Source organism: Bacillus rossius (genome assembly GCF_032445375.1).
Source record: "Bacillus rossius redtenbacheri isolate Brsri chromosome 4 unlocalized genomic scaffold, Brsri_v3 Brsri_v3_scf4_2, whole genome shotgun sequence".
Lineage (NCBI taxonomy): Eukaryota > Metazoa > Arthropoda > Insecta > Phasmatodea > Bacillidae > Bacillus > Bacillus rossius.
This window is the reverse complement of record NW_026962011.1, coordinates 39,793,446-39,820,576: the sequence shown is the minus strand read 5'-3', so window position 1 is coordinate 39,820,576 and position 27,131 is coordinate 39,793,446. Positions and strand designations below refer to the sequence as shown.

Genomic DNA, 27,131 nt, shown 5'->3' with positions numbered 1-27,131 from the left:
AATCTCGTATTAAAGACTAGTAAAACATGTAATCTCGTCCCTGGACAGGTCTAGGCTGTGCGGGGCACTCAGTGTAAGGGAACCAATGGCTGGCTTTGCTTCCTCCAGCCGTCCCAGCAGGGGAAGTCAGGGAGGGAATATTAGGAGGTGGAGGCAGGCAGGAGGGACAGAGATGGACATCTGTAGACAAATGCATGAACATTCGGGTAGTGCGGCAGTGGTGGTGTGTTTGAAAGGTTTATCTCTAAATCTTGTGGTAGTAAGACATTTGAAGATTTAAAATAATTAAAATAAATAAAATAATATTTTACAGCTCTCACGAATGTCTTAGGCCTATGTTACTGGAACAAAAAATTAATTTTATTTTGTGGGTCTTGTTCAATGTGCACTAATGGACATAGATTAATGATGGGATTATTTGATTACTACATTAATTATTTTTGTAGTATTGTGTAAAACTGAAATAATACTTGTGTATGTATACAATTATAAATATACCTATAATTGTTCTATTTTTCGCATATTCATATTAATAACTTTTGAATTATGATAAAAACTTAATAATAAAAAAACAATAAAGTAATGTATCTTAAAAATCAGAGATACATTTACCAGTGTAAAAATTTATATACTTAAAATGTTGGTTCCCCTACCCTGAAAACTACTCTTCGCCACTGGTGTGAAAATTTTAAAAACCAAGGCAGAGTATATTTATAGACTGAAGTGAACTCATGGAGTTGCAAAACTTTTTTTTTTTTTTTTAACAAATATTGTAATAAATACTGAGTTGGTACTAGTTGGTGTAAGTATAACACTTATTACCATGATCTCAACTCAAGTGTTTCCAACGCGAAACAGCTAAATAAATAACAAAACAATTTATTGAAATTAATTTACAAGAAGAAGGAATAGCTAACTGAATCAGAAGTAAGACACCATGTCCTCGTTAACCAAGGCAGGATTGGCGGCGGCCCACTTCTCGGCATCGCGCGCCTGCCGCTTGGTCTTCTCCGTCAGCAGGTTCCTCTTGCCGGCAAAGTGCTCCTCTATCTCCAGCAGGGTCCGGCCCTCCGTCTCGGGCAGGGTGTAGTACAGCACCAGGCAGCCCAGGAAGCTGGTGAGGCCGTACAGGTAGAACAGGCCCTGCAGGGTGAGCGTGTGCAGCATGGAGAAGTACACCTTGTTGGCGGCGAAGCCGAAGATGTAGCCGATGGATCCCGAGGCCCCGCTGGCCACTCCGCGAACTTCGGGGGGGTACACCTCCCCGATGAGGATCCAGGGGAGCAGCCGGATGCCCAGGTGCGACAGGAAGGCGGCCCCCATCAGGAAGGAGAGGGGGATCCAGGAGTAGGGGTTGGTCTCGATCACCGCCGAGGAGTCCCTGTGGAGCAGGTAGGCGTAGGTGGCGACCACGCTGAAGCACAACCCGTTGCCCACGGTGGAGACGAAGGTGAGCGGCCGCTTGCCCGTCCAGTGCACCAGCACCACGCAGACGAGGGTTCCGGCCAGCTCCACCAGTCCCAGGTACACGGCCGCCACGTACTTGTCGACGGGGGCGCCCAGCGCGGAGAAGATGCTGATGGCGTACGTCTGCAGCGTGGTCATGCCCGAGAAGTTGCCGACGAAGAAGCCGAGGGCCACCAGCAGGTAGGGCTTGAGGAACGTGCCCTTGGTGTAGCTCCTCCAGTTGCAGGAGAACCAGGAGGGGGGGCGCCCGCCCGCGTCGGGGGGCTGCTTCCCCCGCAGGGACTCCACCACGGCCTGGAACTCCTCCTTCACCGCGGGGGGCTCCACGCAGCCCCGTAGCCAGCACAGGGACCTCTCCGCGTCCTCCAGCCGGTCCTTGCCTGCAAGCAGCCCGCGTTGCACTCGGGAACACTCCTCAGCTGCGGTTTTACATTGATGTCCCATTTGCTACAAGGCTACAATCAGGAGCGAAGCTAAAACTTTTATTTCGGAGAGGATTAAATAAAATAAATTAACTAAATTAACTTTTTGTATCTAGTTGCTAACAGTTAGTTTTTATTCGTGCAAACTACTAACTGCTCAGTATGTTAGTCATTTTTCCTTCTTAGTTATGCCCCATTTAAGGCAATATATTATTTTCCTGGATGCAGACCATCAAAACCTGGGAACTTGACATAAATCCCGGAGGTTTAGAAACACTAACAAGGCAAGAACATGGGCGTTGCCGGACAGGTGAGTGGGTGTTGTGCCTACACTCTTTAATGTCAGGATCAATGCAACATCTGCTTTTGGCGACTACAGTGGATAAATTTAAGATAGTGTAGAGATATTTTTGACTGTGTTTCTGTGGCTTGGTTATATCTAAGTAGTTTTAAATAATGCTGATATTCTCCAAGTATGTCTGCAAACCCCCCTCCCCTATTGTTACACCTGAGTGTTTCGTTTATACTTCTTGAGGTGCATTATGAAAAAATGATGAGTATGAATTTTTACGATGTGTGCGCAACTTGCAACAAAAATTGACAGGATGAAAAAAGGCTACATATAAATAAAAATTATGTATGTGCTTTTAAATCGTAAGCTTTAGTGATAGCTGTTAATACTGGCCCATATAGTTAAAAACATTTATTTATTGTGAATATTAGTCATAGAAATTGTGTTTATAAACTTTTTCAAGTGTATTTACTTGTATATGAGTGAGGTAATGTTCCTGTATGTAAAATTTATTTGCATTATAAATTATTAAATATATTAATAATAAATAAATAATTTAAGAAAATAGAATAAACATTCAGCATATTTACTGGGTTTTCATTATTCATTTAAATTTAACATTATTAAATAATTAAATTATTAATTTTGTGCAGTATTTATATTAATAAATTAATACTGAGTATTTATTTTAATTTATTTAATTTGAGTGAGATTAAACTTTACCAACCATATTTATATCATTTATGTATTTTTATTATTTTATTTCTATTAATAATATGTGCTCAAAATTGAAGTAATTTGTTTTATTTGTATGTCGCCTTTTTAGGTAGATTTCAAAGAAATGCTACCTATTGTAGCCGTTACCATTTTTGTATAGTTTTTCGTTTCATGGTCCATAGACCCCATAACCATCATCTACTTTTTGTAGACACAAATACTGTCATAATTTTTCACCTATCACTTCAAACTGATGCATAACATCTAGTAGTGGGAAATCTCGGTTGAGTTCAATATCTGATCAAAGGGGTAGAAATGGGAAAGGTTTTTGAAAGAAAAAAAAAGCTATAATTCCCATAACATTGAACATTTTATAATTCGTAGGAGAAATACCAAAATCTTTTGTTTGAAAAAGTTTTTGATCATAACTGCAAGGGGTTGAAAAAATAAGGATTGGAAGGAGAAAAAAAATCATAACTCCTTTCGTAGGCACAACATCAAATTCTAACAAATTATGAATTAATCTTATAATTTTTATCTCAAACTTTTGTCTGTAACAATTTTTTATAAAACAACCCACTGTTGCAGGGGGTTGAAAAACTAAGAGGAGAGTTTTAAAAAAATTTATAATTTATGTACTATGTACACTGTAAATTCATTCTGTTTCATTGTAAAACTTTAAATTATCTACAACTTTCATCTTAAATAATAGCATTGAGTTAAACACATTCAAAATATTATCGCTGCATGGAATATGAGAAAATATTTAATCAATCTGTTTTTAATATTGGCGAACATAAAGGACATAAGTTCTAAAAATTTTCCACGAGTTTATAGAAGTTTCTAAAAATTTCCAGAAGAAATAGGTACTTTGAAAGCTACCTACGCTGGTAGACTGTGCTGAAAGGGATATTTTTTTCATTCTGTAAAAATTCAGTTGCATAGTGCACGTGAATAGTAAACATTCACTCTCATAATTTTTTTTAATAACATGCCTAAAGAAGTATAACTTCAAAAATTAAAGACTGTAAATTTACCATGGCCATAAATGTAGAATGATTTTTTACAAATTGCATAACTTGTAAGGTTTCTGATTAATTTTAGCCTTAGACTTGTAATTTTAGTCCTTGTCAGGGTGAACTCGGACAAAAAAAAAATCTCGTAACTCAACCTCCTGTAATGTGTAGGCCCTGGTTTCAATTTGTATGGTAACATATTTGAATGTTAAAAATCTTGAAGAGAGAAATTCTACGTAAACTTCAGTTTTTTTTTTCAACTAACTTAAAAATGTCTTGATTTTTTGATATTTTCCTCGTGAAGGTGTGAGATTTTAAGTTTTAAATTTCGTCTTTATACCTGTAAATATATTACTACGCTTACACGAGAGAGTGGGTTATATATATAAATATCTATATTCTACAATCTGAGATTCAAGCACTTATGTATAATTTGATGCGTTGTCATACACAATATCAATTAATAATTATCAACGGCCGTGTACACAGCTTGCAGTGATACTCACTGATGAGCCAGTGCGGGCTCTCCGGCACGAAGCACAGGCTCACGAAGGCAATCAAAGGGAACGTGACGTTGACAGCGGCCACTGTCCTCCACGTCATCAGAGTGCCCATTATGAACTGGATGAACACTCCCAAGATCACGCACATCGAGGAAGTTGCAGACAGCATCCCTCGAAGGTGAGGTTGTGTAATTTCTGCTACGTATGTTAGTACCTTCAAAAAAAAAATACATCATACATCTTATTTAAAGGTTTTGTCACTTAGTGTGATGACCACAAAATGAAGATTGGCCATAAATTTTGTATGTACAGGCTGTTTAATGTTCTAACACTGAATTTAGACTGAAAATATGTCATGATCTAGGGGACTTAACTAGACCACCTGGCGCAAGAACTCATTTGGCATGCCTGTCTGCCCCTTTATTTTCCATACCTACATTCCAACCAAACTAAATCAATTCCCAACCCACCTCGTATCACCATCACGCATTAATTCCACTCTTCCAAAAATTTCATTTTTACTATATAAGATAAAATACCAAATTAAATCCAAGATTTTTAATTGACAAAAAATCTGTAGGATGTTTGTTATATTTTTCCACACTTATCGTAAATGAAAAGGTTTATCAAATGATATCTGAACATGTGTATGCTGAATCAGACAGAACAGAATATTTAATCATAATAAAAAGTGCTAATATAAGGAATAGCAGGTTTTACTCAAGTTATCTTGAGTAGGCCCTATTATACTTAGACACTTTACACAAAATCTTAATCTGTTGACAATGCATGAGAACAATGAATTTAAATACAGAAAGCATGAACTAAAAATTGACTTAACAGGCTCAGATTAGTTAGTCGTCCTGTTAAGTTGTCCTGTAAGTTTGCTGGAATTCCTTCAATTTGAGGCAACAGTTCTTTATTAATGGCAGAAGATCCGCTGGTGTAGCTGTTTTCATATTAGGGTTTAAATCCAAGGCATGATACTTAAAACTTTCCACTTATATCACCATCTCATCCCTGTATAAGTCTTCTTTATATATGGTAGCTAAATCAAGTGTCTGGTTCTTCAATTCTTCTCCATTCGTTGTTTCAAACTAAACTCCACTGAGGAAACTAAATAAACTATTTATGTTGTTTTGAAAGTTTTGAAACCTTTGTCTCAATAATTTCGGGTGGGAGTTCCTCCGTGGTTCCCATGGCAGTGTTGCCAGATGTACAATCTAGATGGTATTTGTACCATAATTCAGTGGTATGTACCACCGTACCATCGCAAGTTGGATGGTACGTGGAAGACCATATGCATTTTTCAGTAGAAATAATTCAGTTTATCTGCTCTCGACATTTATTTGTGTCCTAACAGTACAATATTCAAATAAATAAATATAGTAAAAATTACCTCTCCATACACACCGGAGCCTCGAGCAGACCTCCACCCAGGCCTGTAAGCGTGAGCACAAGGCTGGTGTACAGCATGGCGACTGATGAGGCGTAGTGGAACATGAGCCAGGCGATCAGGAACGGGACGTATGGACAGTCAGATTGGCGTCAGGGTTCTCGGGGTTGGGGACCTCCACCAGGTGCAGTCCTACCCACCGGCGCTTCAAGCAGGCCTCCGCCCAGGCCTGTGAGCACAAGGCTGGTGTACAGCATGGCGACCGATGAGGCGTAGTGGAACATGAGCCAGGCGATCAGGAACGGGACGTATGGACAGTCAGATTGGCGTCAGGGTTCTCGGGGTTGGGGACCTCCACCAGGTGCAGTCCTACCCAACAGCGCTTCAAGCAGGCCTCCGCCCAGGCCTGTGAGCACAAGGCTGGTGTACAGCATGGCGACCGATGAGGCGTAGTGGAACATGAGCCAGGCGATCAGGAACGGGACGCATGGACAGTCAGATTGGCGTCAGGGTTCTCGGGGTTGGGGACCTCCACCAGGTGCAGTCCTACCCACCGGCGCTTCAAGCAGGCCTCCGCCCAGGCCCGTGAGCACAAGGCTGGTGTACAGCATGGCGACCGATGAGGCATAGTGGAACATGAGCCAGGCGATCAGGAACGGGACGTATGGACAGTCAGATTGGCGTCAGGGTTCTCGGGGTTAGGAACCTCCACCAGGTGCAGTCCTACCCACCGGCGCTTCGAGCAGGCCTCCGCCCAGGCCCGTGAGCACAAGGCTGGTGTACAGCATGGCGACTGATGAGGCGTAGTGGAACATGAGCCAGGCGATCAGGAACGGGACGTATGGACAGTCAGATTGGCGTCAGGGTTCTCGGGGTTAGGAACCTCCACCAGGTGCAGTCCTACCCACCGGCGCTTCGAGCAGGCCTCCGCCCAGGCCCGTGAGCACAAGGCTGGTGTACAGCATGGCGACCGATGAGGCGTAGTGGAACATGAGCCAGGCGATCAGGAACGGGATGTTCACCAGCATCATGGAGCGCTTCCTGCCGAGCGGCTGCGTCAGCACTCCCGACACCATGCAGCCCACCGGCACGCATATCAGGTTGATGCTGCCTGCACACAAGAGGAACTCAACTTCGAGCTGTGTGCTTGGATACCAGCTTTCAACATGGAGCACATAAGTTTCAGACACGTTTCTGTAACGTCACAAAATATAATGGTGTTTAATAATGTGACATTCAACCAGGGGTTGGCTACTTCTGCATGATTTCAGGTTACCGGATGAATCCAACTGCATCCTGTTTTGGTTAGACAACCAAGATATTGGCTGAAGTTGTTCGTTTTCCCTCCAGAGCGATATAAGGTTTGTTCGGCGCACAAGGATGTGGTTTATATTCACCAGTACAGCACGTAGTAACCTGGTGGTTACAATGTGTGGATGTCGAGGAGGGGAGTCGACCATCATCACTACATGCAAGCCGCGCTTCTAAAAGCGGCAAGATATTGTTGCTTCGCCCTGAGCGCGTATCTAAGGTTAACAATCACATCTGGCGAATCCAGAAACTCGCTGGGAGGAGGGAAGAGGAAGGGCTTATGTTCGGAAACTAATGTTTTTCTTTGTTTTCCTGTGTAAATTGTGATTGTAAAAGGAAGGGGAGGAAAGAGGTGTGACACTTCAGCCTTCAAATAAGCCATCCCGTGGATCCACATCTGATAACATTTATAATTTAATTTAAGAGTTTATAAAACAGGCAAAATATATACTTTGCTCAACTTCTTATTACATAAAGATATGTAACAATGCATATAGTTGGTTAACACATTATTGGGAGCCCTGCTTAAGACCTGGTTTCAATTCTGTCTGAATCCTGCTGTTTATCGAAATTAACTAGATAATCATTCAGAGAGCGTAGTGATTAAGCAGTACTTTTAAGTTTATTTTAAGGTGATCCTTGTTCGATTTCCGGCAGGGTGTCATTTGTAATTTATGTAAGTGGAAAACACTGCAATTTCCTTGGGGTGCAACCTTCAATGCTTCATTCCCTTCTCACCGCCTTCCACCGTATCTAATGACTCCATATAGACGCACTGGAGGGGTGTGAAAAAAATATACATAATTTACTCTTAGGCTGCACCTGATCTTTAAGGAAATAACATTTTTTTTACTATTATCTAATGCTACTCTACATGTGTATTTTTGTTCACTTTAACACTGCAAACCTAGGTATAAAACCATAGTTTAGACAATGACTTTTCAAGACGTCGGAAATGTGTTACAATATACTTTCAAAGGAGCTTTTTTTTTTCCTTTTGAAATTGCGGACTATACATTTAACTGGGAAGTCTTCCATAAAACCCTCCGACATCGTTCTCTCTCTCTCTCTCTCTCTCCCTCCCTCCCTCTCCCTCTCCCTCTCCCTCTCCCTCTCCCTCTCCCTCTCCCTCTCCCTCTCCCTCTCCCTCTCCCTCTCCCTCTCCCCCCCCCATTTCCCGCACACACACAATTTGAGGCCGGGTCCGCAACTGTGTCTACGACGCATGCCATAATTAGAGACCAGAAAAAATCGCGAATTCATTTCGCGACAGGCTAAAATCCAAATATGTATATATTTGTGGTGCCTCTGCTATTGGCTCATAAATTATATGTGTAAGAATCTGCTAAGACCCCCTCGACAAAGGAATTGTGAATCAAGGGCAACCCAGTTGAGACGCTCTACAAGAGTGCGCAGAGGACTGCGCCGTGGTTCACTCTCGCTGCACTCACTGAACCACGAGATCTGCTCCTCGGACAGCAGCAGCGGGTCGTGGGTGTCGTTGAGGGCGGTCATGTTGGCGGCGGGGTCGGCCCTCAGCGCCGGGATCACGATGGTGGGGAAGCCGAGCGTCATGCCGTAGCCCGTGAGCAGCAGGTTCTTGGCCGAGGTGGCCAGCACCTGCGGCAGCCGCGCCGTTCACGTCTCACAGCACACCAGCAGTCCACATCCACAGTTCGGGAAGCCTACAACTCACGTAGTTTCGGTTCCCTGCGAGGATTTCCGAAGATTTCCGAAGTTTTGCGTTTTCGGTACTAACGCCACACTTCAGCCGCTAAATCAGAAGTTTCCAAATGAAATCAAGCATGTTGTGACTGACCTAACCTAACCTAACCCTTCGATTTTTTTTATTTCAATTTTTGAGAGAAATCCGAAGTTTGCACGAACGTGGTAGGGAACCGAAACTGCGTGAGTTGTAGGCTTCCCCCACAGTTCACTGCATCGATGGCACAACACAGGATTAAATTATCATCAGCACTTCATTTGAATTTCGAAGATTTTGTGGCCTCATATCTGTGCTTGATGCGTGAAGAGGGGTTAGGTCAAAAATTGTTCAAAAATGAGTTATTATCACAGGCAAGTTTGCGAAATTGATAAGGGAGATTAGAGACATTATTTTAAAACAATGAGTTTCCAAAGTTCTAAAGCAGTTAATAAAGCTAAAAAGAAACCTGATAATTCTCAATAGTGATTTTCTCTAAAATATGATTTTGGACTTAACCCCTTTTACGCAACAAGCACAGATATAATGACACGATAACATCTGGATTTGATTTTTAGCATTTATAAAACTAACCAGAGTATAATTTATCAGGAAATAGTATAATAATTTATCATGATACATCAGTAAATCCATCGTCGAAGTTTAAGTTACAGGTTTGCTTAAAACCTGTTTAAAAGAGTTTTTTTTTTTTTTTTTTTTTAATATTCCGAGGGAGGGGCCCCGAACCCCAATTCCTCTGCGGGGCTATTCCGTAACTATCCTCCCTCCCCCTCCTCCCAGGCGTACTGGCAAAGCCACTCAAAGTCTAGGACCGCCACACTGCCGACCACCCAGGTTTGAGTTCCGTTACTGCATCCGTGTATCCTGTGTGCAGAGATAGGAATATGTCGATAACGTCAGTTTACGTGATACATCCGGCCTAACCCGTTGGTACTTGATGTATTGCAAATACAACACATAGTGAAGTATTTTGAAACACGCACGGCTTCAGTCTTTTTTTTTAATTAATTAAACGGCCAAATAAGTTTTAAGTCCATATTAATTCCGTTACTATTTTGAAATCAGACACCCAGAGTTGACAGAATAACAATTAACAATTAAAAGATTGTAGGAAGTGAAACGGACTTGTGCAATAACTGCCCAGTCGTAGTCAGCGAGCGTGAGCATGGTAGATCCAAAATAAAAACTGGCATGAGTCTTCTGTGACAAACTAATTGTATTATTGAAAGCTGTGTAGCAAAGCTCATTGCACAAGCCTTAAGTAGCTTTTTTTAAATATTTATTTATTTGAAAGCTACAGCAGTGTGTATTTTAGTATGTATTGTGTAAAAACGTCCAACGGTGTACAGCGCAGCTTCACACCCTCAACTTGAACGTAGCCTACACTTCTAGCCAATCACCACCCTTATAGATGGTGCAGGATGGAGAAGAACCGTCATTGACCAAGGGGGTGTGGCAACTTGCTTCAGAGAATCCCCAAAGGGGTGGTGACCTTGATGAGTATTGATGAGGGGAGTGGAGAGGGAGGGCATAGCCGTGGAGGGAGGAGCCAGAATGGCTCTACGGCGCTTGTAGGACGAAGTATGTGGACCTACGCCTATTCCAACTAACAGAGTATTAAGACGAGTGTGTTCATATTTGCAGGACTAACGGTTGACAGAAAATATCAAGCAAAGATATCAAACGCACAGATTATGAATAATGCACTACAGCTACATCGTGATGTACAGTTAGCCAGGGCTCTGCATCCTGTGGGAACGAATCTCCAATAAAACAATTACTGACATGCCATTAACATACGTAATATTTTAAAGTAGTTTACTTTCATAATGTGCTTTTGCTCATTATTGTTACTTAATTCATGATATTACTAACGTTATTTTTTTATTAAGTATTTTATATAGTTAATAGTGTTTAGTAACTTAAAGACCGATAATTATTATGTCAACCCTAGCATGAACATAGAGCATGTAAGCGTGTTGTATACAGTTTTGAATAAATCATTTTTTGTAGCCTTTTGGCATGTATTTCTTATTTTTTTTATATTTTCATAAATAAATAAAGTTACACATGGCCAAAGCTGCATACAAACTATGAAAATAAAACTTCATACAACACAATTACATGCTATTAGTTCATGCTAGTGTTCACATAAAAATTAGCCTTTTTAAGTTTCTAAAAAAAACATTAAATAAATGCGTATTATGTTTTTAAAAAAAATTGTAAACAATTAATAGTAGTTATATTATGAATTTAATTAAAATAATAAGCACAAACGTAGTATTATAGAAGCAAAATAATTTAGGATTCAACCCTCTTAAAATTTAACAAAATGTTCCAGGGTTGCCGTGTATCGCTCTCCAGATCACTTTTTTTTTGTCATGAACATGTGAATTCAGCCCACCAGTAATTTGCCCTGTCGAGTCGCAAAATAAAATTAGAAATTGGAACTGTAAGGTGAGCTAAATAAAATAAAAGTCCATTTTTTGATGGTTCGACTGAAGAACGCCCAGTAAACATCATTTTCTTCACACAAACACTGGGGTTAGACTATATTTCGTTGTAAGAACTTCTTAAATTATTCAGTGAAAAAGATTTTTATCAGGCTACTGCAGTAAAAGAGAACGTTTCTACTCCTCCGTGTTATTTTATTTGACAACCTTGGCTGAGGTATCATCACTCAGCAGACCGAGCAAAATGTAGTCCATGGCCAACCAGTCAAGTGAAAGAAAAGTAAACGTCAAATAAATAACATCGGGTGAGCATCTCGCAGTGCTAGCCACTTTCTCGCCGCAGCGATTTTCTAGTCCGTCGTGATTACTATCATTTAGACCCCTTTTACGTTCGCGTTTTTGTTCGCTCGGGCGCCGCGTTGTTCAACTATTTTTTATTCGCGGTGGAATGTATTTCCAAACGCTGTGTTTTCTAAACCGAAACGCTGGTAGTCACGATGCCCAGAGTTTAACATTTTTCTAATGACATTGTTAACGTAGTACTCACAAAGCAAAGAAGATAGAGATTGGCAACTCACTGCTATAACTTACACTTGACTTACACTCTTATTTTCTTTGGAAATCCGAGGACTGTGCGGGATTTAGAGGCAACTTAACAACCTGAAAGATGTTAACTTTTCAAAAGTGAATGTTGGCAACCTTTATTTTATTATTTTTTGTGGTCGTTTGTTGCTGGGAATATTCGTCGTATTACGTTTAAGATTGTGTATTTTTCAATACGGAACAACCAAACCACTATGTTAAAATGCGTTATCTTTTGTTTCAAATTTTGAAAACTGTATAGCCGCAAAATTAGAGCGCTGAAAATCATAACTTAGTTAGCAAAGAACACAAAAGATTTCGCTTTGCAGCCATGCTGAATTCATTGCTACCAAAATAATTTAACATGGGAAAAAAATATTCCAAAGTAAATATTACCATTATAATCAATACGCCATTCCGTTAATACACCATTCCATAAATTCTAAACCAAGAAAGTTCGTAAATGTTTTTTATGTTTAAGAAATTTATATGTTTTACTCATATTGAAAACTTAATTTTTGATGTTGGTATTTCTCAACCACATAGTTTTTTAATGGCAATTTTCCGCCTATACAGTTATGCCCCCTGGTGGTTCTTTATGTTCATAGCGCTGCGATCGCCGTGTGCACGCAGGGTTGCCAACTCGGTCACTCCCGCCAAGGTCGCAGTCACAGTTGCATCTGCTCGATGTTTGGCGTGGACTTGTACTAAGAAGGTAAGTCGGTGCAAAATGAGTGATTTTTGATGTTGAACGATTCATTAACGAGATAATTTCGAGGCCGAGTATTTTAAATACGGTCTCAATGCTATAAAAGATACGGAACTTAAGAAGCAATAGTGGTTGGTACAACTGCATTGGTAATAATACCTCAACATGTCAATTAGTTTCGCGAGCGAAACGCGTGAATACAAGATAGCTAGCGAAAACGCAACGTTTGAGCAAACACGAACGTAGAAACTGGTATTTGTGAGTCCAGCATAATTATTTTATTTGTATTACCTGGCATAAACTTGGTGTTGTTCCTACATAACAACTTTTCATATTCATAGATATTACCGAACCAATTACTGTTATATTTCCAAAATTTTACTCAAATATGCCATGAAAGTTGAAAGTGCGCCACGTGTGTTTTTTACGTACTACCTAAAAAGTAGCAATTATGTCTCTAAATAAACGCTGACAGTTTCATGCGCTCGACGCATGGTTCAACAATGGCACAGAAGCGAAGGTGGATCACGTAAACGAGGACGGATCTCACAGAACGTAGTATCTACATTCATAGGCGTGCGCAGGACTTCAGTATTGGTGGTGCCAGATTACACAACAGCCCTGTCATTCACGGACCCCGAGCCTAAAGCGGGCGGTCCGGGGGTCCCCCTTCCCCCCCCCCCCCCGGAAAAAATTTGGATTTGAAAGCGCATAATGGTGCTATTTAAGGTGTTTCCGAACAAAAGCATTAAATACACAGATGTAAAAATTGTAACATTTTGTATGACAAATTATTGCTTTGAACGTTATAATCACCAGGAAAACTACTAAACTATTTACAGTTTTAAGCTTCGTTGAGCCATAAAGTAAATTGCACAAATTGTTTGCAGGAATTAATGCTGGTGGCTTTGAAAAACTGTACTTATATGTTTTCTGAAGACGCCAAATAAATGCTAGATAAAACATTCTCAAATGTTAAGTTTTAAAATCAACAAAAGAAGGTAGTTTTTGTAACATACCTAAAATATGTAAAATATTAAAATAATAAAAATACACAAATAAGAGTGGGCAAAAGTTTTAACTTTTGGAATACAACAAAAATGTTTTGTCGGCGACTGCATATAAGTCATCGAGTAAGCCTATCCTTTTAACTAACTAAACTCTCTCTCTTTTTTAAATAAACCCTGGCGGACGGCGGCTATTATACCGTGCGCCTGCCGAGTGGAGTGAACAGTGGACACCGAGCGCGCATTCTATGTAATTCGAGGAGAACTAGGATAAGTATTTACATTTCAGAAGTTTCGTAGCCGCGTCCCGCGTGTACAACACAAGTAATTGCAACTGGCTTGTTTCCGTGTGTATAGTTGGTTCGATTGATAATTGATATACTGATAGTGTTATGAGCACGTATCTGTAACTCGACACGATTGGAAAACATATTATTTTTTTGGAAATAATACGGATTTTTGTAAGTATGTATTATTTCTGTTTGTAAAAAACAAAATAACGTTAACCCTAATGGTGGTGCCAAGGCACCTGTGGCACCTACCGTGCGCACGCCTATGTCTACATTGGCACTTACGTGGACACAGACCAGTACGGATTAGCTCGGCAACGCTCAGCGCATAGATAAAAGCTGATTTTATTTGACCGTGGTGGTAGACAAGTTGGTTTTCGTTTTAAATGCATTAAAAATTGATTCACGTGCAAGAATATTTAGTGTTATATCATTACTTTGTGGTTTATTTTTATTACCTATGTAAATCCTGATCAAGTTATGTTCTAGTATTTTAAAAATAATTGAATTAATTCTTTATAGCCGTGATATTCAATGTCATTGGTTGACATTTATTACATTTCCTGATAGTGAAACACAAATATCTTGCTGTTCCGAATCGGTTTTCGTTTTTTTCGTTTCCGTGTCATTTGGTACGAGTTTTAAGGCGTATGAACTCTAGCATAGTAACATGCATATTGGGAAAGACTTGATGAACTGATCATTTATCCGTGAACCAACCTCGGCGCTAGTTCGTTGTCGGGTGTAACACTGGGCTAGCTGTAAGAATACGGCTTTGATCAGGCGTATGTGAGTCCCACGACCACAGATGTGAACGCACGGACGCTCCAAGGCCAGTTTAATAAACTACTGCAAGAAACGCAAAAATCGCAAGAAAAATAAGACGCAAAACATTTAATAACCTCGTTTGAGAATATCCGTTTACAACTAACGAAAGACGGAAAAAAAAAGAAAGAAAGAAAAACCCGCTAGCATTTACGAACTTTCAATTTCATTTGTTTCGGGTTTAAAAAATGTGGACTTTATATGTATGAAAATATGCGATTATCCTTTAACAACATGCATTATGCTTACATTTGTCAAACGTTCGCTCAGTGTTAAGTAAATAGCACTTTTAAATCAAAGTATTAAGAATTTCACACTTTCTCGTAATAAACATAAATTACCGAATTAACCCCGAGTTTTAAAATGTTGAATTGTAAAGTGTGTTACATATTGCGTCTTTCGTGCTTTATAAACAACAGTGGTTTTCTCGAGTTTCGTTGCTTGTTGCGTCCGTGCGCTCCCGCGTTTATTGCCAGCTTAAGTATCGGCTACACGTTGAACTGGTGTGGTTTGTGTGTAGCCTACCATGTAGGCGCTTTTAATATTATTCCATTATCAAGTATGAGGACGTAATACATCCTGTTCACCATGTAAGGAGAAGAGTGAACAGAAGGATCTTGAGCGTACGGGCAAATGTAACCGCCAGTTTTCAAAACGACTGCTTTAACAGCCCAACCTGCACAGCTTCAGCCTATTTAGGACATATTGGTCTGTTTAGCTGGCTCTCAAATTAAAAAAGTACATATGTAAGTTATATATCATCGTACCTATCATAATGGCAAGCAGTAGTGGATGCGAGAGACGACTTTAGGGGATGAATAGTCTGAGGGCAGGATTGGTGGGGAGACTTGTACAAGAATAAGTACGTATTCTCGCAGTGACAGTCCTATACTTTGCGGGGCCTTGGGCACTAATATTTTGAAGAGTGGCTTTACCGAGGGGAGGGGACCCTTAGGAGATTAGAATAGCCCTCAAGAGAAAAGAGTCTCCCGGAAAAAAAATTGAATAAAATAAACTCTTTAATTCAACTTTTCCAAACTAACCAGGAACTTAGATTTTGACGATGGTTTTGCCAATTTATTTACATCTCAATAAGTACAAAAATAAACAAAAACAAATATGAATTCAACGTCATTAAAATTCAAATAAATTATGTTTACGTAATATGACGGACACTTTTGTACAATTTAATGACATTCAGTTTACTTCACAGGCGCATCGGTGTAGCATGATAGCAGGCGTGGGACCTGCATTCTCGCACACCCTCGCTTATGGCGAGCTTGTGCAGTGTGAACTGTTACCGAACACCCTGGCGACTAGCCTACAAACACTTGTACAGTTCCGAAGTAAACAAACAGAAAAATTTCATAGAAGCGTTACAGAAAAGAAAATTTGATATTGGTTCAAAATTTGTAAGTATTAATTGTAGACAAGTTCACACGTGTATGAACTAAGTTTTTCGGGTACTCTGTTGTAAATCCCGGTGAGAACATTTTCCACTATCTGTCTCGGACTACTCTATATTGTTGGACTATGTCAGTGGTTCCCAAACTTTCTAGACCCATTAATCTACAGACTGTTTTTAGCGGCACCCCCAGTACGTTCCAATATAAGTTTTGTCCCAAAAATAGTTTTAAAACAATTATAGCACAAATTTGCAAACTATAATACCTAATATAATTTTTGATGTTCCATACAATTTAAACTGGTAATGTAACTAAACTTAGGTCATCTTTGTTCATAAAGATATTTTGTTTTAAATAAATAACATGATATGGCAGAGAGTAATAGGCAAAGACATGAACATACACTGTATGTCTCAAAATTCACAAAAAGTTTGAATTTAACGTAATTTGTGCGGTAAAATGTTGCCAACGGAAGAAGAAGAAAAAATGACAGCGTGGCAGATGACAGTTCAGGGTGAGTAAAAATGGAGCGCTACGTGAAAGAACAACGCGTATTCATTGTTCAGAAATGCTGTACAAAAATAATATGTATATGTAATTGAGATTTGGCAGGTATAATTCGCAATTATTACTTGCTGCTTGTATTTTCGGGACGTCCTTAACGAACAGTCAATCGCAGGTGTGACAGTGCGATAGCAAAATTTAAAAAAATAAAAAGAGGCCGCGGTGAAGTTTGCGAGCCGTACGCGGCGCACACGGAGCTGAGTGGCTGAGTGGTGGGAGGGCCGCCTCACCTGCGGGAGCGCCGTGCTGAAGGTCTTGGTGCTGGCCCGCTGCTCGGCGGGGACTCGCGTCTCTGCTGCCAGGCCGTCCTCCCGGCCGCCGCTGCAACACAGCACACGCCGGCGGCGTCATTCCCTGCCTCGTTCCCTCTCTTCCTCCCTTCCTCCCTTCCTCCCTTCCTAACTTCCCCTGTTCCTCCCTTCCTAACTTCCTCCCTTCCTAACTTCCTCCATTCACCCCTTCCTCCCTTCCTCCCTTCCTCCCTTCCTCCCTTCCTCCCTTCCTCCCTTCCTAACTTCCACCCTTCATCCCTTCCTCCCTTCCCCCCTTCATCCCTTCCTAACTTCCTCCCTTTCTCCCTTCCTCCCTTCCTCCCTTCCTCCCTTCCTCCCTTCCTCCCTTCCTTACTTCCACCCTTCATAACTTCCTCTCTTCCGCTGTTCCTCCCTTCCCCTGTTCCTCCCTTCCTCCCTTCCTCCCTTCCTCCCTTCCTCCCTTCCGCCCTTCCACCCTTCCTAACTTACTAACTACCTCACTTCCTCCCTTCCTCCCTCCCTCCCTCCCTCCCTCCCTCCCTTCCTCCCTCCCTCCCTCCCTCCCTTCCTCCCTTCCTCCTTTCCTCCTTTCCTCACTCTCTGGTGCATTGCCGAGTGCCCCCACAACTTACCTGATTCCTGTTCCTCTCGTGTGCATCTCACATCAGAATTAGAAATAATTTTTTTTTTTTTTAATTGTGATCGAGTCTTTCAGTGATGTGTAACATCCAACCTCGGTAACGAGCAAATTCGTGTGTTCTTCAAGTATGCAGATACAGAAACACGAACACGAAATTAATCATAGAATTCTTTTAAAAAAATAATTACCTAGCGTGACAAATATACGCAAATCGTGTTTACAACTACATTTCTGGACGCGAATCACGTGTAGTTTTTTACGCACCCGCCGCTAGAATTCGCTACCGGAGCAGCTACGTCGACTATACAATCATTCTATTTGCAGAGCGAAAATTTTAAACTGTATAATGAAATGTCTCTGATAAAAGTGGAAAAGACTTGAAAAAAAAAAAACTAAAACCCGGCTTTGGATCTGATTTTCGACAAGGCATTTTATCAAAATACTGACGATCTTGTTAAATTCATTGAACAGTTAATACTGTAAATTTTCCCTTCGTCTTTGTGAACTTTGGTTCGTGCCATCCGCCACAGATGGCAGCACCGTGGTTGTTACACATTTCCGTTCCTTGACTCTCGCATTCACGAAATTACTCCCACCAAACTCCATATACCGAATGCAAAGATGTTACATATTTAATAATTGTTATACTCTTTTCAAGATAATGTAAAACGTTTTTGACATGTGCTGCAAAGAATATCCTAATTATATTTTTTTTAACGGCTTCCGTTAACAAAACTGACTATATCTGTACGTGGTTCTTCTTTATTGTAGTAAGCCCTATATCTTGTATTTATAAACATCTCACTTATTCCTTCGTGAATATTTCTATCACATATACTTGTTCTATAGAACCATGGCTTGGGTAGTGATACACGTAATTATAAAAGCAGATCAGGAGTACCTATCAAGTGTCTTCCTCCTACCATATCTTCTTTGTTCCGACCTACAGTACAGAAAAGACCGTGGCTCAAGATTGTCTAATGATTAATATAACAGGTCACCAAGGATAGGAATCTCCAAGGAAGAACTATGCTCTTAGATGTAATATTTTTGTGTATTAAAAACTTTGATATACTAATTAAAGTATTATTCAAACTTTAACAAACTGAGAATTGTGGTGCAACAAACAAAACAAACACAGAGTAATGTACCACCAGTTTAGTCTATCATACACAAATATTCTGCTGTTAAAGTCTGGAATGACGCTCGCAGTGTCTGGTGAAATAAAGCTCATATTTTTTTTGATCAGAGTGTAAGTAGGCTGTTATTTTTTTAATACAGTTTTCACTATTGATTTCGCATAATTTGCACAAAAAATACTCGGTGATTCGGTAAAGCTGGCTCGGAAAACAAGCTCGTGAAACGTGGAGCGTGGAAACTCCGACGCGACACACGCTCAGCCAGCGGATGAGTGTCGACAAGAGCGTGCGGAGCGTGGTTGCCGGGTTGCTGCGCGGCGGTGTGTCTCGTGTCGGGGTTGCCTTCGTTTCCCTCCCCCCTCCTCGCTGTCTGCCTTGCCCCACCCACGCCTCGCCCTGTCTCGCCACTATAGGTGTAAAAGTAACGAAAAAAACCGTACCCGTATGTATTCGTTACTATACCAATTAGTACTCGTTACTATCGTATCGTTACGTTACTCGTTACTTCTGATACCCTCATAACATGCTATGTTATGTTAGAGCAACGAATCGAGTCGTATTGCGTACGCGTACAGTATGACGTCGCGGCGTCGCAACATTCGTAATTTGTAGAAAACAAACTTATATAATATTACATACCAAATTGCGTAAGGTTGCATTTTTTCACTTTTCCATATTTTCAACCAGACTTGTGTTTAAGTCATTCTAAATTTAATTTGATTTAATAGGTAAAGTGTAGAACTACAAGTGAACTGTTCCATACTACGAAAAATGCGAGTAACGAAATGCATTCGTGTGTAAAGTTTCGTTAATCGGTACTAGATGGCGCACCCGTTAATCAGTGCCGAACACATGCGGTTTGCTACACCTCTACTCGCCACACACTCTGACACGCCTGTCCCTAGTAGTGATGGGTCGTTCGTTAACGATTCGTTCAAAAAGAACGAATCTTTGAGAGAACGAAATCTTGCGATTCGTTCGCGATGTAAAGAACCGGCTCTTTGAGAGCCGGTACCTTGAAAGATTCGGAGGAACGAAAACGCGGAGAGAACGAGAGAACGAGAGAACGAGATGAGAGAACCGGCCACGCGCCCGGTCCGATTCGTTCGTGAAATGATTCATGACGTCAGGAGTCTGAAGAATTAGTAATCACAGCGTGCGCATGTTCACAAGAGCAAACGATAACTGATCAAATAAAATAGGGTAACATAAAAAGTATCTATACCTGAAAATGTCAACTGTTAAGTAGTGGTTTAAAATTGCTTTTTCACATTCACATACACAAATTTGGAAATAAAAAACTAAAAAAAAAAAACCAGTATGAATTAAAAAATAACAGGGAAAGTAACTACAAATGTTCACATTTACCATTTTTGGGTTAATTAATGTACTTCATTTGTTTCTCTTCATACTGAATCGCAGTAGTAGTATTAAATTTTTGTCTTTTTTCTCTAAATGTGTTGGTCTACATGTAAACACTTTACTGTCACTAGAGTGTAAATAGCCTATATATTAATATTTGTAACTTAAAAAGTAATAAAATATAAATAATCTTGTTTCATATACGCAACTGTGATTCACTGGTTACGGAAAGCAATGTTCAAATTCAAATACAAAAACACGTACGTAATACTCTAAAGGATGAACGAGTTACGACACCTGATAAAAGAGCCAGATCCTATACACAGAAAAGAACGAATTGACCGAGATGAACGAATCATTTCACGGCACTGATCCAAAAGAACCGATTCGGTCAAAAGATCCGTTCTGCCCATCACTAGTCCCTAGGCTGGTCTGAACGACAGCCTTCTCTTTTCTCAGCCATAGTATGTACGACTGCTTCAGCCACGGGAGTGTCAGGTTTTCGTATCAGCTCACACTTTACGGCTCTATAAAAACAATACTGATTATTTTAAACGCCACTAGTAAGGTTCTCAGTGTCTGAGATCGCTGACCACCATCAGGTTACTGTAATTTGCGTTCGTTTATCGGTAAGCTATGGCTAGTTTATTTAAGCAGTTTTGTTCTTGTAGGTACTTTATAATTCTTCATTTTTAACTTAATATCGAACGTTTAATCCAAATTAGGGTCCTAAATCGATCAGAAAGTTTAGATTTGGTTCTTAATATTTCCATGTATTAGTGAGGTAAAGTGTTGTTTATTTGTTGTTTTTCCAACCTTTAATTCTAACTGATAAATTAATAGCAATTTTTTTTTAAAAATATATCACTAACATGACCTATTGCTTGTTTATAAAATATTACTTCACATTGGGGAATAGTAGAATGCATTTATTTACTTTATCTGTTGCTAAAATATCAAAGATTATATAGGCAGGTCTGTAGTTATCAACTTTATCGGAAACTGCGCCGATGTGCGAGTACGAATCTACGCATCCTAAACAACTAATACTTAAATGCCACTATAGTTTGTCGGAGTCTAACATGGCTTTAAAGAATGTAACCAACCTTTAGGTCCGTGGGACGGTAGACCTCAGAGGTTGTGAACGTGCGTTTGTCAACCCACGCAAGAGGTAGTGGCGAGAGAGACGTGAAGAACAGACTTAAGCTGGGTTTACGATTGATTTCCTTAAGAATTATAACTTAACATCGAGCACACGATTAAGTGAAAACTACATTTTCCAGTTTATGATTGATATTGAAGTCGTTAATTCTAACCAATCACAGCACAAAACACATGGTCGGCCGTTGTTCGAAACGGAGAAGCAGGTTTGAAATAGGTTATTGACCAATGGGATATCTGTTTTTCGAAATGGATGATTATTACAAATGACAAATATACGATTTCTAACCCAAAATACTGCCTCGCTCGGTCCAATAATAAGACATAAACTTCCGGTTGAAAGGTTCCGGTTTGTTGTGATTGGTCGCTTCCCTTAAGTATTAACGAAAAATATAAAATATAATAATTTCTGTTAAGTCTTAAGTCATCATATGGTTCGCACACGACCCGTCAAAATTCACACACGACAATTATAAACCATTCCACTAGTTTACATAGAGTCATATGGTAAGTACACGACTAAGTCTTAAAGTCTTAATTCTTAATTTTCAATCGTAAACCCACCTTTACTCGGCGGAGACTGGTTGGGGGAGGGGGGGGGATAGACACCGATCACTGCAGCGCCGTGGCGGGGCGGACAAACCAGGGAAGCTGGTCGCTGGCCAGTGAGCGGAACGGCAAACAAACAAAACAAGCGCGAATCAGGTGAAGGTTGCCCGCCCGAGAGCTGACGGCGGAACGCGGAATTGCCCGCACGCGCTCCGCGGCGACTGCGTGCTTGCCCGCAGATCCCGTCGGTCAGAGCAGACTTGAAGCACGCAGGTGTACGGTCTGCTCCGCGCTTGACGACCCTGAGCCAGATACGAACAAGGGAGAAGTGCTGGTCACCGATCGCGTGTGATCCGTCAGAGGATGTGGCCTTGTCACCGACCGGCCAGCATTATAAAATGGCTTGCTCATGTATAGTCAAAAATGAGTCCAGCCTGGATTTTAAATAAATTGTCGAGAGAAAAATATCGCTTCCAGCCCGTGACGTCAGCGGAAAACAGGGCATTCGCCGTCGCACTGGTCTGTGTCACTCTCCGCGCCTGTTCCCGCCACCACTGACATTGTATATAGCATATACAGCCTGGTAAAAGAAAATTAAATTTCCTTTAAAATCAGCACACGTATCAAGCCAACTTTATGGTGGACAGAGATGTATTATGGATTGAGGGTCTCTAAAAGACATTGGTGTGAGTCAAGGCCTTTTCAGATTTGAGTTTACCATACCAAAATAATATTAATTTGAACGTTTCGGAGTTTAAAATTTGTTGCTAAATCAAAGCTAAAAAAAAAAAAAAAAAATGTTTTACTTACTCAACAATGTACCGGAATCCCTCAATCGTTGGTATCATTAAAAATGTTGAGATTTGTTTTATGGAATGCTCAGCTTTGTTGTAGGTGAAACAAAAACTTACATAAAAGGTTGATGTGCTGTGCTGCGATAAGTTTTAAATGTCAAGTATATTACAACAGCAGTAAAAAAATATTTCTAACAATGTATCAATGATAAGAATATTTCGCTTTTTTCTTTCCCTGCACTGCCATGAAGTTTCCGCCGTCAGCGGCGAAGAATAGTGATGATTGGAGTGTGGAATCAGGCTGTCAGTGTGGCTAACCTGCTCGGTGTCTGGCAGGGCGCTGGGGCAGGCTACCCCCCCCCCCCTCCCCACCGCTCGCGGCACGCTCCCAGGTCACGTGGTTTGCGCCCTACCCCGCCGGTACTTCCAATTTTCTCCATCGAATAAATTTTGAACAGATAACCTCTAATAATTTTTAAATCATGTCACACTATCAAAGTTTATTCTTGGTCTGAGCTATCTCATTTTTTTTTTCATTTTTAACTCGTTTTTAAATTAATGCATCAGAATGCTGGATGGAATTTTTGAACTTGTTATGCTATAGCAATTTTTTTTGACGTGATAACGTTTTATAAAACGATGAACGCCGGCTGCACGCACGAAAAATTGTCACGTTCCGCCTGAGCCGAGCGTGCAAGAACCGGCCAACCACCGTGCGAGAAAATCTTCTTTAATTTCAAACAGGTTAAGGCGGGCTTTTTAACTAATTGTTCGTGATTATATTTAAACAAATTATTTAAATTAAATTTGCAAAAACTGTAAATAATATTTGAAAATTAGAAAGTATGCAATTTTTCATCAATGTTTTCTTATGACGTTATCACGTAAAATTATCGCCCGTAAACCGACTTTACAGACAACCCCCTTTTTTTAACATGTGTAAATTTAACTCACAATAACATTAGTTACTTAATAAAAATAATGTTCGGTCATTTTTATTACAGTTATAGAAATATATAATTTCCTTTTAACACATAAAATTATTTCGCATAGGTTACAACATTAATATTAACTTTATTCTAGTTATTTCACTGCTATAACCTCCATAGTAGCGCGATTTTTTAAAGTTTAACATCTTAGCTCTCGGTATACGGCATTTGCAAGGAGTAATTCCGTGGATGTAACGGAAGTCGCATGGAACGGAAATGTGTAACAACCACGTTGCGGTCATTTGTGATGGATGGCGCGAACCAAAGTTCACAAAGCCAAACGGAAACTTGATACCATTAACTGTTTAATGAATTTTTTAACAAGATGGACAGTATTTTAATAACATTCCTTTTTTGAATCTCGGGTGCAAAGCCGGGGTTTAGTGTTTTTTCAAGTTTTTTTTTTTTTTCGCTTTCATCGGAACCGTTTCATTACACAGTTTAAAATTTCGCTTTACAAATCGATTTATTCGATAGTTGACGTAGCTGTTCCGGCAGCGAATTCTAGCGGCGGGTGCGGAAACTACGCGTGATTCGCGTCAAGAAATGTAGTTGAAAACACTATTTGCGTATACTTATCACGCTCGGCATTATTTATAAAAAAATTATAGGTTAAACTTGGTGACCTTGTTTCATAAATTAAGTGTATTTGCAACATGAGAACACATGAATTTGCTCGGTACCGAGGTTAGATGTTACACATCTCCAGCGAATATTGAAAGACTGTTTTTTTTTTGTTTTTTTTTTTTTTTACTTTTGACGTATATTATTACAGAATCTTTCATTTTTGTTGGAGTTACAAATTAATCTGAAAACTTATTGGCAAGAAATAAGGATGTTGGTGTGTGCAATCTTTGACATTTCATCCTACTTGAAATCGACCCCCTTTCCCATTTCCCTAACTGGATAGCAAAATAATTTTGGTTATTAAATATGTAACGCTAATTCCTTGCAGATGTGTTGTTATCGTGTTCGTTTAGCAATACTCAGCACTACAGTAGCTTTTTTTTTTTTTTTTGCGATTCTTCTTAGCTAGTTTCATCCGCGTTATCAAACGAACGTTTAGCATATTAGACTTTCAACAGCCACGATTTGTTTTACTATCCAACTGTCAACCAATTGACTTCAACTTCAGAACAGACATTCACTCCATAGACCAATAACTCCATGGCGGTTACGGCGTTTATTCTCCAGAAGTCGAAGAAAATTGACCTTTGATGTCTTCGTGCGTGCCGCCTACACTCTCAGTACACGATCTTTCACTCGACGTTTTACGGATCTTGTGGCCTTCGGCTAGAAATATGCTTGTCGTAAACGTGACTGTGGAAATAAAATATTGCTGTATGTACAGACGATAATAGTAAATGACGTAATGCGAGGTAATAGCGAATAGTGAGGAATAACCTCGCGTGACAAACATATCAGGTGGCAAGGCAAATGTTGACACAACATATGACTGGAATTGTTTTAAAGAAAAGTGGCAGGGGTTAAAAATAAAGTTTTTTTTTTTTTTGCAATCTTTGAAGTAAACCTCAAACATTAATGCTCATGTTGAATCAGTTTGTATAACATTAAGCTAATTCCAAGTATGAATATCGTCACTATTGGTTTAGCTAGATTTTACTTAGAAAAAAAAACACATTCAATAATTAATTGTACTTGTTACTAACAAAATATACATTCGTTATTAGTACTTTTAACGATGGTGTGAAAGTAAACAATAATTATCATTAACATGGATTTTTGGCACTGCCCTGATATTTTAGGAGAGGTACCTCAAATTTCCCCGCTCACCTATACTTACGCCCAGTTCTCTTGCTTGTGTTGGGTTGCAGGGGTTACAAATAAACACGCATTAATTGGTCATATGTTGCCCATATCTGGAGACTTATTTTCTGTCATGTCATTTACCTCCAATTCCGATTTTTTTTAAAGTTATACTTCTTTAGACGCGTTGTGGAAAGATTATGAGAGTGAAGTTTTACGACACGCGCGCACTTTAAAGATATGGAAAACCTAATTTGTAAAGGTTTTTGGTAAAACAAATTTTTTTTTAGAGATTTATGAATAATATTCTAAAACCAAGGAGTTTTAAAACAGCTACTTGCAACAGGGTAATTCAAAAATGTTTACCTCATATTAAAAGCTCTCAGTTGCTGCTAAGGTTAATATGTGAACTGGCCTTTAAGGTACCCAAAGAGCTGAATTTGAAACAGTGTCGCTTATGGCTTTGGCGAACAAGATATACAAAAAATCTCGGACTCTTCCGTGTTCGTTTCGTTGGTTTTTAGGCTCTTAAAGTCTTAATGCCTACCAGGGCCGCAACTAGAGTCTCTGGCACCCGGGGCATGAATGGATTCATGCGCTTCCCCCCCCCCCCCTCTTTTTTTGCACATACCATACCAATAAAGCTGGGGGTCCGGGGGCCCTCCCACGGAAAAATGGTACTATTTAAGCATCTTCCATACCTACATGTAACAGTTTATGTGCTACTGTACCTTCCTTGCATGAACCCACTATGTCCATAAAGTAGTCCGTATAATCACTAGACTTGTTTATTAAATATATGTTGAGACGTTATATTGTAAATCATATTAGACATTCCTGGCATGCAAGTTAAAAAAACTTTTTACCAGTTACCAGTTGTAGTAGGAATTACAATGCAATCGATTTCGGCGCCCCTACAGCTTTGCGCCCGGGGCGTATGCCCCGCTTGCTCCCCCCTAGTTGCGGCCCTGATGCCTACAATTTGTACTATTTTACTTTGCATCCTAGTTTTACTCCGATCGCGTTAAATTATGCATAGTTACCTTTTAATCACGGGGGAAGTGACTGTCTACGTAAGAATTAGTTAATTACAAAACAGCGTTAAGTGTTTCTCACATAGTTTAGATCGGGGGCCAAGTGTTTTTGCTAGTAGTTACCGGCTCACCCAACAGATAGCGTCACAATGCGCTTGAAACCACTGCAAGAGTCGCACTATATCTCCCTCCTTGCTCTATGGCCTAGGACGAGGCTGGGGCTCGGTCACGAGGCGAGCAGCGGCAGGAAGTTCGCGATCACGCGACCAAGGTGCGTGGTGCGCCGCTCGGCCGACCTTGTGGGCCCATCACCGGCCCCTCCTCCACTAGGAGGGAGGTCAGTACTCAGCGTGTCCCGTTGCACACTTCTTCCCTCCTCACCGACCCGCCTTTCCCAGCTACGCCAGCGGCGCTCTGCCGAAACACGTGCCGTATTTGGTGATCCACGGGACTTGTGAGCCACGGTGAGATTCACTGACGTCAAAGGCAAGAAACCACTGAATACTTCATATATGCGTTAAATAAACTTTTTGATGGACAAACGTCTAATAAATCGATGAACGCCGGCTGCACGCACGAAAAAGTGTCCCGTTACGCTCATTGTACGCTTGCGCCCCATCTATCTCTCTTCCACTCGACTGTTTATAAAGTGAAGTGAAAAGTTTATGTGGTTTTCATTGCTTATTACAACAACAATTTCGACAATAAAGGTTAATTATTGTTGCATTTTAAAAATCTGATTACTAGTATAATTTCAAG

The 27,131-nt window shown here is 40.3% G+C and overlaps 1 protein-coding gene across 1 annotated transcript in view; it reads right to left on the bottom strand.

Annotated features, from left to right (window-relative positions):
• Positions 1-863: 863 nt before the first annotated feature.
• Positions 864-27,131, bottom strand: part of LOC134542254 (facilitated trehalose transporter Tret1-like) — a 45,966-nt gene continuing 19,698 nt past the window's right edge. Inside the window, exons 2-6 of the mRNA XM_063386363.1 lie at positions 16,914-17,004; positions 8,576-8,744; positions 6,722-6,924; positions 4,421-4,631; positions 864-1,847 (exon numbers count right to left, since the gene is read on the bottom strand). Of these exons, the coding sequence (XP_063242433.1) occupies positions 922-1,847; positions 4,421-4,631; positions 6,722-6,924; positions 8,576-8,744; positions 16,914-17,004 (1,600 nt within the window). The 3' untranslated portion in view covers positions 864-921. The remainder of the gene's footprint in view (positions 1,848-4,420; positions 4,632-6,721; positions 6,925-8,575; positions 8,745-16,913; positions 17,005-27,131) is intronic.